Here is a 12776-nt window from a genome sequence, read left to right as displayed (position 1 = left end):
CGGACATTATCACAGGACACCCTCATCCAGGGAGGACCTGCCAGGGTTGATCAGGCACCGGAGTGTCACCGGTTTATGTTAAATTGTTATTTCTCTTCTTCTTTCTTCTGTTTAGTTTTCTACAGTTTATTTTCTTCTATCTATTCACTGCAACTGAGAAGCAATACTTACCTCTTTAACATTTATGGAGCGTCCAAATCTGCACTAACTACTGTTAAAGATCAGAGGACAAAACACAGGCTTGGTTTTTAATTATATTGTATTATAATGAAAGAAATGCATGTAAATAATAACGTAAATAATGCCATAATGAATATATATACAGTACTATACAAAATTATTAGGCACCCTTCACTTCTTTTATATTTTGCTTGGAAAATTAAATATAGTGATTTCTCGAAATATTTGCAACACACTTAAAACACATATCCATGAAAAGACATAAAGTAAAGGTAATAACATTTTTATGAATTTGAAAGTCAATATTTGGTACAAGCACCTTTACTCTGAAGAGGACAATCAATTCAATTCAGTTCTTTTAAAAAAAAATATTTACCCTACATCATGTATTGAAAATAAATTGACCCTGATTCACAACACATAAAATGCAACCAAATAAAACAATCTTGTAATATCCCCCAATATTGCTATAGGGTTGACATTTTTAAATTGAAGGGTTAATAATGATGGGAACATTAACTCAAAACTGTAGCCTAGATAGACACAGATTACTTTGCTGCAGTCAGTGATAATTGTTGCTTTTTATCAGGCCTCTCTGTGCGGGCATCAGACCAGACTACTGTACATCATGAACAATATGTAATCACCCCTCACCCTCCACTGACCCCAGCACCCACCTCCGCCCCCACAGGCTGGTCCCACTGGATGAGTAGAGGACTGAATTTCTTCCCCAGCACACAGCTGAATACACATTTATGCCCAATTACTGAGTTTAGATATGGATTATCTTTTTTTAAAATTAGAATTGATTCTAAGACAAGAATCCTGGGATTTGGAAACGTCAATATTTCAGTATCAATCCACCCAGCACAGCCAGATTGCAAATAGACAAGCAGACATTTATATTATATCACATTGTTAGTGAGGGCATGTGACAAATAACTTGTCCTAGATGGATGTAAAAAATAAATAATAATAATAAAAAAAACAGGGCCCCTTTTAATGAACAGTGAGCATGTTTGAGGCTGTGATTGAGCTGTCTGGTGTGAGTGAAATCTGCAGATCAGTCCACACTTTATTCAAGACTGTCAAAACTGATCTGAGGTGGAAAAAATCAGAGATTATTTCACCTCATGGGAGCCTGTTAAGAAAAAAAAAGGTGTCTCGTGGTACTAGATGGAAGAAAAAAGCCTTGTATTGTTGAGATTCTTTTCAGTCTGTGTGTGTTCTCGTGTAGAGGCGGTGGTCCAGCCAGGTCTTATGACACCGCTGGGATTCAAGCTGAGCAACATGCTGAGCCTCATCAGAATGTGTGGTGGTGTCGGCGTGGGCGTGTAGAGGCCGGTTAAACCGCAGCTCACCGACAGCCGTCTCTGTTCCTCACTCAGTTTCTGTTTACTAGTATTCCTGTTTTCTCTGCCTCTCCTGTCTTCCCTCAACCTTCACGTCAGTACGCTTCAGTTTATTTAGCCTTTATTTAATCAAATAGACAAATTTAAATATTTTTTTCTGAGACCATAGAGTAAAACTGCAGCAATTAACTTGACGGAGACAGTACACGGTATCAATTAGTCGAGCTACGGCTACATGACTGAAAAGCATGAAAAAATATTTTACACAAAGCAAATTGGGAACAGTGAAAGATGGTGTTGCTGTGACTCGCTGAGAGGACAATGTAACTTCAAAGTGCTTTGTACCGTTTTCGGTTTGGTAAATAATGGTAGTACTAAAAACTGTTTTTGTACGACACCATAGGCTGTGACAAACACCCAGAAAAAATGATTTGCTTGCGGCATCAAAACCAGTGACAGCAGTAGATTCAAAGCTTTCCAGCTCTGTAGTTAAAAACAAATGTTAAACCCTCTGGAAATTTAGATCGAAATAGTAAAAATGCATTTGTGATCTCACAGTTCAGAGTCTCGTTAATCAGCACAGAAATCAAAGTGAGGGGAAAAAAGTAAAGAAATATTGAGAAAACCTAGTTTAAAATCGGCTTATTTTACTGATTTAAAGTGCCTTTTTTACATATCATAGCAACACTGGATCACCTTAAATAGACACTCACCAGCCACTTTGTTGGGTACACAGATTCAACTGCTTGTTAATGCGAATATCTTATCTGCCATAACCTGCTGAAGATCAGAAATGGAGAGCAAGGTGATTGAAGCTGGTCTGAATATTTTAGAAAAAGTTGGTCTGCTGGGATTTTCCCACACAACCATCTCTAGTGTTCAAAGGGAAGGGTTTGAATAGAGAAAATATTCAGTGAGCTGCAGTTACTTTGGTGAAAAAGCCTTATTGATACCAGAGGTCAGAGGAGAATGCATTCTCAAATAACCACTAGTTGCAACCAAAGTTTGCAGAAGAGCATCTCTCAATGCTAAATGCATCGTAACTTGAAGCAGATGGGCTACAGCAGCAGAAGACCACACCGAGTGCCACTCCTGTCAGCTGAGAACAAAAAACTGAGGCTACAATTCAGGCTCACCAAAATTAGACAATAAAAGATTGGAATAACCTTATTTGTCATGAAGTTTATTGATTTCTGCATCAGCAGGTGGACAGTAGGGTTAGAATTAGGCTAAAACAACACGAAAGCCTGCCCGAGTACTGCTGCTGATCATGTTGATCCCTTTATGACTGCAATGCACAATCTTCTGATAGTTCAAAAATCTCAAATCATCTCAAGCTGGTTTCTTGAACGTGACAGTGAGTTCACTGCACTGAAATACCCTCCACAGTCACCAGATATGAATCCAGCAGAGCACCTTTAGGTTGGAACAGAAGATTCACATAATTCATGTCAGTTGAGTTTCTAGCACCTCGTTGAATTCATACCACAAAGAATTATGGCAGGTCTGAAGAAAAACCTTGGTACCAGCAAGGTGCAACTTGCAAAGAGACCAGGAAGTGTAATTTATTAATGGCACGTTTACATTCTACCTCATTTCCAACTTCATGTTCGGGACTCAGGAGGAGGGGAGAGAAGGCGCAGCTGCAATACAGATAACCTTGCATAATGTATACTTTCCTGGGTAAAACTATTTAATTGGTCTTTGGTTAAATGAGGATGCCAAGAGTGGGAGTTTTTTCTTTTTTTTAACGATCGTCCACAAAACATGAATTCCCTGCTGATTTTCTATGTAGAAAATAGAAATAAAAATAAAAGACTTGGGTCAAGTAGAGGTAAAAAATGTAAACAAAAGGGCAACATGTTGTCAAACTTTAATGATTAATGTGCCATCAGAGACAGCACAATCAATAACAGTGGGGCAAGGAAAGAAAAAAGAAATGTACAGTTTGGTGACAAAAAATATATCCGTATAAAATGTTTTAAGCTTTTTTGCTATCAGCTCAAATGCAACTTGACACTGCTTTTTAGTTGATGTATTTTAAATGTGTATTAAAGCAAATTTTGATGACTATCATGTACAGACGACCTGGATTATATAGATGGAAGGCATCTGAGCTTACACTTGCTTGAAGTGCGATCAGTACACTGTGTGAGCTGACAGAGAAGGTGGTTTATTGAAAGCTTAATACATCCAGCTGGTTGCCTGATTTATTTATTTTTGAAGTTATGATGAATAAAACTGTGATATTGGGAAACTCTGTCACGTATTAACTGTTTGAAATGTGAAAAAGTAGGTTTTGTTTTGTTTCTTATTGTGCTCATTACTTAAGAAAACCATCCTGCAGTGTTAAAATGAAGGTCATCTTGTTTATCTTCACCAGTGTTTTCTGTTTTCCTAACTGAAAGAAAGAATTTGACTCCTCAGTAGAAGAGTACAGCCAGAGAGATGTTGCTCTAGTTGCAAGCTTTTGGATTTGCTTAGAGCACTTAAATAGAAGCTATTTGGAGTCCAGAAGCAACGGCTAAAATACAAGAGGTGTTCCATTTAGCTGCGTCAATTAGACTTATGGTGTTACTGCCATGTTCCTGTACGTGAACACAAAGAAACATTCAATATTCATTTGGAGCACGGCTAAACTGCATCACCTGGAAGGCTGGTAATCTTCTTCAAGCCCTCGAAGCCCACTCATCGCTTCATGTAGGATGTTCATGGTTTATTTTATCCGGAAAAAAAAGGGATGGTAATTTCCAAAATTGCACCTCTATGCTAAACAGAATATCAAACCACAAATGTATCCACTGTTGGCCTCTTGGTGTGCACCAGCAGTTCTGGTCATCCACTCTTCTGATGATGGGCACGTTTTATCATACTATCAACATGGATAGAGCTAAAGATTATAGTGTTAGTGCTAGTTGGCACAGAAAGTGCACTACTTTTCAGCTGAACATTGTTTACAGTAAGCATCTATTTTCAGGCTTTTGTCAGGGGATATAAAACATGTTTTATAAGGACTTTAATGTCAACAGCAGAGTTTATTAATAATATTTAAAATAGTTCCCTGATAAAAACTATAAATTTTAACTGCATTTTATTCGCAGTTGTCCTGTTACCTTTATTTTACAGCAGCTTCATACCTTTGACACTGTGTAAAGAATTCTTTCTTCCCATCTCTGCAGATGTGATTCACACAGTGGGGCCGATTGCACAAGGCGGAGTTGGAGAGGCGGAGGAGAACGCGCTAAGATCGTGCTACAGAAACAGCCTCGAGACGGCGACCGAAAATGGTGCTCGTTCTGTGGTGAGAATGAATTTGAGACAGCAATTTGAACTGATGCTGAAAACGGGGTAACGCAGGAGGATTGAGAGGTCAGGTTTAAAGCAAAAGAAGGTAAAGAAAAAGAAGTACTGAAGACTGTGACACACGAATAAAGAAGAAATCAAAAGAAGCGAATACAAAAGAAGCTTTGGTAGGAAGAAAAAAGGGACGGGTGAAGCAGTCATGACTGTATGACAGGGTGCTATAGTTAAAAAAGAAACCCAAGTTAAACCCAAGCCAGAAAAAATGATCACTTTGGATGTTTTCAAAGAATACAGTGTTCAAACTGAGATGGATGGAGGAAGGGGAAAAGAGGTAGGAGTGTGAGTTGTAAGAAGGTAGCATGAAACACACCAGGCAGGAGGTTTCACAGAGAACGAAGTGTTAAAGCCAAAGAAAAAGCACCAAAGAAACACGAAAACAAAGTCAGAGGTGCAATCGAAGAAAACAGGAGCATGGTAGCAGCGTGAAGATTAATGCAGAACATTAGTAGCTTTGCTAGTAAAGAACAGGATTTAAAACAGACTTAAATGCATCAGTTGCAGGATTTTTTTTTAACCGAAGTTTTCATAGCAACAGCAATTTTCACAAAACTTCAAATTATTTGTTTATTGTAGGTGTCAGAGAACCTGTGAGGCATAGTTGCCTTCACCCTGAGTCTTAAGCTGTGCAGTCAGGTTAAATGAACAGATCTGGAGAGCTGGGGAGCATCCAGACATCTGCTTGTACTGACATATTTGACAACAGGTTGGAAATCTGCCAGATTTGAAGTTTACTGGCTGCTTGACTCAAAGGAGAACCAGTGGGGTTGCACAGACTTGGCAAACACGGACCTCACTGACTAACAGTTATAATCCTTTTGATTTTTAATATGTATTTATTTCTGTTAATAGCTGCATTTACCTTCTGCTGTGGTCTCTTCTCATTGCTTTTTCATTGCTGGTGAGTCTGCCAGCAATGTAAGCAAAATCACCTACAGTGCAGGAAATAATGCATGGCTTAAATGTAACTGTTGGCTCTGCTGCAACTTTATACTAAAGTATAAGTCGACATTGTTCCAGTCTGTCTTAAAAACATCCGACTGCTTATGCTTGTCTGCTTGTCCAATTTAAGAAAAAAAAAGTTTTTGGTCGTGGCAGTTGTCCTTCGGTCCATAGCGGCTGCAAAGACATGCCTCTTTTAATCAGATGCAATCTAAGCACTGCGGAGACAAAATCCCCAGTTGTCTTTGTGCTGTGAAAAAATGCTTTCCAAGCTAATCTGAAGCGATTAATTGGGCGACTTAGAGAAACTAAATCCAAGGTTACATACTTTCAGTACCAAATTACCTCTTTTACCTTGCCGAGATGCAAAAGAGGGAATGTGGTGCTAAATAGACTTTAAACAATTCCCTCGCTCACATTCGCTGTGTCGGGAACCTGAAATAATGAATCTGCTGCAGATTTTTTTGCAGCTACTGTTAATAATAAGAACAAATAAACAGTGTGGACGGGTGAGGACTTTAATATATACCCAGAGTAGAGAGAGTTGACAGGAGAGAGAGATGGAATAAAATGATGATTCAAACTGGAAATGTCATGGTTCATAGCCCACGTGTCAACTCACAAGAGGATGGTTTTTAAGACAACACAGACAACACAGTTAAAGGCATTCAGCTGCCAGAACACAGCAACACTTACTGTGTAAAAAGCAGTGTGAGCTCTTAGAAGAAGGTGACAACTCTGTTTACCTGTTAACTTTTACCTGTTTGTCCTGTTGTTTGGGAAGGATCCCCACTCAATCACAGCATTGGTGGGGGAAAAAAGCCCATTTAGTGTTGTATTAAACTAATATGACACAATTACAAGCCCACAATCTGTCTAGCACTGCAGCAAGTCTTCTATTCAAAGCATCATTAAAAAGTAGCTGTTGCAAAAATGCACCAATTCCACACATAATACACAATACACACACACAATAAGTTTTTTAACTTCTTTTCCTAAAGTATAATAGCTTACGGTGTAAAGTGATTGTTTCCTCGGTGGCTGTCTGTATACCCACCATCGTAATTACTGTAATGATGTCTGATTAGTGTTGCTAGCACGGCCGAAGCCGACGGAAGAATTCTTCCCTGCTCGGCCTCGTCAGCAAAGGATGATCAACAGTTTGGTCTTTAAATAGATGTGAAAGTCAGAGGCTGAAGAAAGGCTGCCATAAAAAACAATCAAGAGAAAGACTCCATCGGGATCCAGCAGAGAGTGTGAGTTCTGTGCAGTGCTACGTGTGTGTACGTGTATGGCTGCCTTTGTGAGGACCAGTTTGTTGTAGACCTTGAAAGTCAGGAGATTTGGGGAAAGTTGCTTTTTGTTACATCGTCAAAGGTTTAGACCCGGATTTAAGCTTCAGGTTTAGCGTCAGGTTTGAGTCATGTTAAGGGTTGCTTCTAGGCCTTTGGTTTATGCTAGTTAAGGTTAAATAGAGGGGATAGGCCATGCATTATGTCACCGAGTGTCCTCAGAAGGATAGACATACAGAGAGTGTGTGTGATGATGATGATGAGCTCTTCAGAAAGTTATCAGATCTTTTAAAATTTTCCCCATTTTGATGTGTTTCATGCTCTTCTTCAGTTCATGTTCTCTCATCAGTCTGCACACAGTACTCCACAATGTCAAAGCAAGGTTGTAGAGTGTGTGTATGTTTTTAATTAAAAGCCTTTATATAGATACACGCAATTAAGCATCCCACATCAGTGATCCTTGAAATGCCTACAGCATGATCTGTCTTTTTGAAGTCATTGGACAAAATCAGGAAATATATACACATACCAGTTAAAATAAAGTTTCCAAAGATCTGCGAGTTGGTTTTTTGTGTTTTTTGTCTTTCAAATTTTCACTTTTTGATGTAGTTTTTGTGCTAAAGCACTGTCAGGGTGCATTTGGTTGAATTTGGTTGAAAATCAAAAGAAATCTGGAACCACCAACACTCATCCTGTCAAAATCAGGAATAGGGGAAGAAGGCATTGCGTGAACAGGTAACCAATAATTCAAAGGTGATGATAATTAGGATCCAGAGTTCCTTTATAGAGATTAGATGTGTCTAAAAGAAGGGCAGCCTTTGGTGATGCGTTCTAGCTGTCAGGCCTTTATGGTGGACAGACTGCTTTGTCAGATACCTGACTCTTATACATCTGGCCTGATGAAATAAAGATTGAACTCTTAGGCCACAATTCCCCACGCTGACACTGAGCATCGCCTAATTAATACCATTCCTACAGTCAAACACAGTAATGGCAGCAGAAGATGGATGCAAAAAACACAGAGCAATACTGAGTGAAAACCTTTTCCACAATAAGATTTCAGACTCAGGCAGAAGTTTACATCTTAGCAAGAATATAAAGCACATTACCAAGTAAACTTGGCTCTGGTGTGGGAAAGTCAACCAAAAGTCTGGACCTGAAGGAGCATCCCAGGAGACACTTGAAAACGCCTGTGCACCACTGCTTCCCGTTAAGCTTCGTTGAGCATGAGAGATTCTGTCAAAATGAAAAGGAGCTTTGGAAAAGAAAAGCATGCCAAACTTTGTGGGATTATTCCCAAGAACTCATGATGCATTGCTGCAAAAAGGTGATTTAGCAAAGTACTGAATCTACTGTCTGAACACGTATGTAAAAGGAGCGTTTGATTTCTAAATGACTGTGCTTCATCATTATCATGTGTTGTGTTTAAATTGGAGGGTGGATTAATTGAATGCATTAGAACATAACAGAGTGACACAAGGAGCTGAAAAATGCAGATTGTAACTTGGTTTTTCCTCTTCACTCTGCAGGCTTTCCCTTGCATCTCAACTGGAATCTACGGTTAGTGCCTGTATGTGTGTGTCTCCTCTGTTCCTACACTTTGTGTTTGTGTGTCAGTTTTCTATCATTTATTTCACGTTTATTGATCACCAACAACACTTCCTCTCTGCTGTCTTCCTCCGCTGTACACGCTGTGTGCTCTCCATCACACGCTTGTCAGTCTGCCTGTTTGACCAGAGCGCCGAGCCTCCGGGTGCCGCTTGTCAAATGATCTCCCCCGACCCAGAGGTGGTTCTCAGATTAACGCCTTGGATTAAGAGCGGCAGATTAAGATAGATTAGGCCGGAGATTGTGTTATATTGACTGTAATCCTCTTCACACTGGCAGGAGAGAGTTAAGGATAGTGCTTAAACACACCCCAGGGTGGCTTTGCTGTGAGGGCTAGTTGTTGACACCTCTCTGTCATTGCTGGAAAGAGGAAAAGGCTAAATTCCCAGTTGACTCCAGGTTGTCTTCCTCCCTGTTCTGCTTGTTTGTCACTGTCCCGCTGTTTCTTTCCTCTTGAGTGTTTTGTAGGTCAGGGTGTTGAAGGAGTCACACAAATTATGTAACTTTAGGAGGTATAAGCAGCTTGTGTCTCTACAGACAGACGGCTGCAATTGAAAACAAATCTGCCATCTTTGAGCCACAGTTCCACACAGAAAACATACCAGCGTATGAGTTTCATTTTTAAAGAATGGTCTCATATTTTAGAGCTGTAACTTAATTCCCATTAAAGCATTAACTGCTCGTCAGTGTTTTATACACTGTAATCTAACAAAATTGGGAAAAACAAATGTGCCTTGCAGGCAGTCACACTAGTAATTTGTTGTTTGTATTTTTTAGTAGTAACACAGATGATGTACACCTCTTCCCAGACTTTGTACCACTATTATAGCGGCCCTGCAAAGCTCGCTGGTGTTTCAGTCAATAAGGCTGAGCAGACCTCATTACAGCGTAGGTGAGAAGACCTCTGCTGGGAAATAAGCAAAATAGTTTACTTACTTTACTAATAAGGACGGTAAATAATTTTTTGGAGGGACTATAATTGCATCCTTGATTATGTTCATTAGCAACATTTTTCTCCTCAGGTTACCTCTTGCGTCAGATACAGATTACTAAAACATTCGAGTTAAGATTGGAGGAAAGATGTTGGTTTTGATTAAATATTAAAAAGGGAACCGTGTTCCACGCTGTGCTTCACATCCAGTGCTGTGCAAGTTAAGCTCTGAGATTAAATCGGTGCTCGCGCTCAGAGTTTTCGCACTAAATCTGTGGTACCGAAATAAACCACTTAATGTTTATTTTCCTGCATTTGAATTTTATAAATGAGCTGCTTTTTCAGTAGAGCACCCAATCTTTGAAACTCCCTAGACTGAATAAATCACTGAACTCTCCTACTGCTAAACCAGGCAGATTACTTTTACATGCAAAGAAAAACAAAAGTACCAATCAAAAGCTCAGACACACCTGAGGGCAGATATGTTTCTAATTATTTGTGTGTCACAGTATTAGAATATTTGATGTTTAATAAGATAACGTGATGCACAAATGCACAAAATGACACTCATTTGATTGTTGTACAGAGTGAGCATGAAGCCAGTGTGATTAAAAAAATGTAAATTTCTTAAAATATGTTGAAAACAAGTAAAATTTATGAGAATATCAGTGATGTTTGCTTTGGAAGATCAATTGTTTGTTGTTTACAGGTGCGTCTGTGGTTTAGTTTTCTTCTCACTGGCTATTGATGATTCATCGCAATCGTTTATTTACTAGTAGAATAATCCAGGACCACAATACACATATGTGGTACAATTTCCTGGATCAGCATTAGAAAGAAAGCTCAACCTACTGTGTTGTAGGTCACTGACGAATTCAGCAGATGTTGTTTTGTTTTTAAAAAATGTAGAAATCAATTAAAAATGAAGAAATGCTCTTCAATGATTGAGTGTGCCTAAGCTTTTCACTGGTACTCCATGCAAATATAAACCAATCAGTAGAAATCAGGACAGACGTAATTCAGCTGTTTCCACAGGATCTTACACTTTTCATGACTGATCCTTTGTGGTTATTACCAAAAACTGCCCTGATCTTTTAAGTCAATTTGACATTTCAAGTTTGGTGCTTATTATGTTGACAGAGTGGCTTGTTTTTCAGACCCATATGGACACAAATTACATTAATTTGACACCCAGCAGCTACCTTGTGAATCCTGTGTTGCATCCTGTTTTGTCTGCATATCAGTCATAATTCTTTGTGCCATAGATCCAACAAGGTGCTGGAAACATTCCTCCGATGTTTTGGTCCATATTGACATGATCATATCACGCAGTTAGTGCAGATTTGTTAGGTACACGTCCATGATGTCAGTCCCTCTGTTCAACTACATCCCAAAGGTGCTCTATTGGATTGAGATTGCCGAGCCCATGCGAATTGTAGTGTGAGTTTGCTGTTCTTTGCTTGCAGGAGTTGTGGCATTTCCACCCAGAGAACTGCTGCACACTTGATCTTTTCTCTTTTAGACCATCCTTTGAAAACTTTAGCGATGGTGGTGTGGGGAAATCTCAGTAGATCAGCAGTTTCTAATTCTAATGCTTGGTATTGAACTTCAGCAGGGTGTCTTCACCTATAAAGCTAAATGCATCGAGTTGCTGCATTTACATTGGCTGATTAGATATGTGCTGAACAGATGTACCTAATAAAGTGGCTTAGCTGGCTGAGCTTTTTTTTTCCTGTGCGAATTTGCACAGATTTGCTCAAAATCATCCTCTAATATTTAACAGCACTGCTGTAAGCTGCACATTTTCTCTGCCTCCTCCAGCACTAGCACTAGCCTTGCTGACAACCTGTGGTGCTGTTTACATCATATGCAATGAATGCACTCAGTGGAAACTATTCAAAACAATCAGTGTGCTCAGTGAACAGCTCTGCTCACGCCATTGTATTTTTCAGTCTTTATTTCAGTATTTTATGCGTGGATGTGATATATACATTTAAAATTAAAATTATAAGGGTTGAAATATTGAATTAAAGAGTGACGCAGGTCTTAATCGGTCCAAACAAACAGAAAAAGGAGTGAAAACACCTGTGCAGATGGAGTGAGGCCACTTGAATTAGATGCACATGTCAATCAGTAAAATGTTTTATATAACAAGCCATAGTGGGCACATATTAACATATTAAATTACATTTTCTTCAGTGCATTTGTTTCTGTGCTCTAACAAATTGTATGTTGCTAATTTGTACCGTCGCGTATTCCCCTGTGCTAACACGCTGAACCGTCTCCTAATGTATAATCACATAGTGTTTGTTTGGGTTGAACAGTTTGGCCAGATGATGAGTTTTCATTGCCTTTGTGCTGCTTTACCAGCGCTGGGTATAATTTTCCAGCAGTGAAAGGTCTCAGCTGCTCAATGAATATAGAAGAAGAAAAGCAGTCATTCTCCATCTGTCTCCTCGCAACCAACAAGTGTGTTGTGTCTGCGTCTCGCTGGAATAACTGAGTCGGGATCAGACGACGTGAGAGGAGTCAGAACGGGGAGTGTTAGAATAGTGGAAAGAAGAACAGAAAGCACCGAAGACAACAGCACAACGCAAGCGCACAGATCTCTCTCTGCACCTGTTCTGAAAACTGTGTGTATTTTTGATGTCACTCGCGCGTGTGTGTTTGTGTTTCTGCAGGATATCCATCTGAGCGGGCTGTGCACGAGGCGTTAAAAACTGTGAGGGACTACCTCGATGCACATCATGACAAGGTGGGTACGTGTTTGTGTTTGCGCCTGCATGATTGGCAATTTTTCCCCTACCCTTTCCTCCAGGTATTATTTCTCTCACAGCTGTTGTTTTTGTTTTCGGGCGATACGAGGAAAAGGGTGCATTGAGAAAACACACACAATCAGACACACAAAAAAATATTTTTGAACGCACACCCAAGTTCTGCCTCTCTCATGCTCATGGCCAAGTCTGCGTTTTAATTGGCTCCTTGCGGGACCAAACCCGACTAACACAAACACACAGGCACGCACACACTTTCTCTCTCAGGAGAAACGCCAAGCGGAGAAAAGACAAAATGATGGAATAGATGACTGGAGGGGAGGGACGGAGGAAGAGA

At 39.7% G+C, this 12776-nt stretch overlaps 1 protein-coding gene across 2 annotated transcripts in view; it reads left to right on the top strand.

Moving 5' to 3' along the window:
• The window catches only part of macrod1 (mono-ADP ribosylhydrolase 1), a 146723-nt gene that overhangs the window by 122022 nt on the left and 11925 nt on the right, over nt 1-12776 (top strand). For both annotated transcript variants that reach the window (XM_087850604.1, XM_087850613.1), the window contains exons 6-8: nt 4712-4833; nt 8656-8686; nt 12347-12420. In XM_087850604.1, the coding sequence (XP_087706730.1) occupies nt 4712-4833; nt 8656-8686; nt 12347-12420 (227 nt within the window). The remainder of the gene's footprint in view (nt 1-4711; nt 4834-8655; nt 8687-12346; nt 12421-12776) is intronic.

The sequence above is a fragment of the Neolamprologus brichardi genome, chromosome 2, assembly GCF_056152115.1.
Source record: "Neolamprologus brichardi isolate AB-2024 chromosome 2, ASM5615211v1, whole genome shotgun sequence".
NCBI classification, from domain to species: domain Eukaryota; kingdom Metazoa; phylum Chordata; class Actinopteri; order Cichliformes; family Cichlidae; genus Neolamprologus; species Neolamprologus brichardi.
The sequence above is the reverse complement of the archived record's forward strand: the minus strand, read 5'-3'. Positions and strand labels throughout refer to the sequence as shown.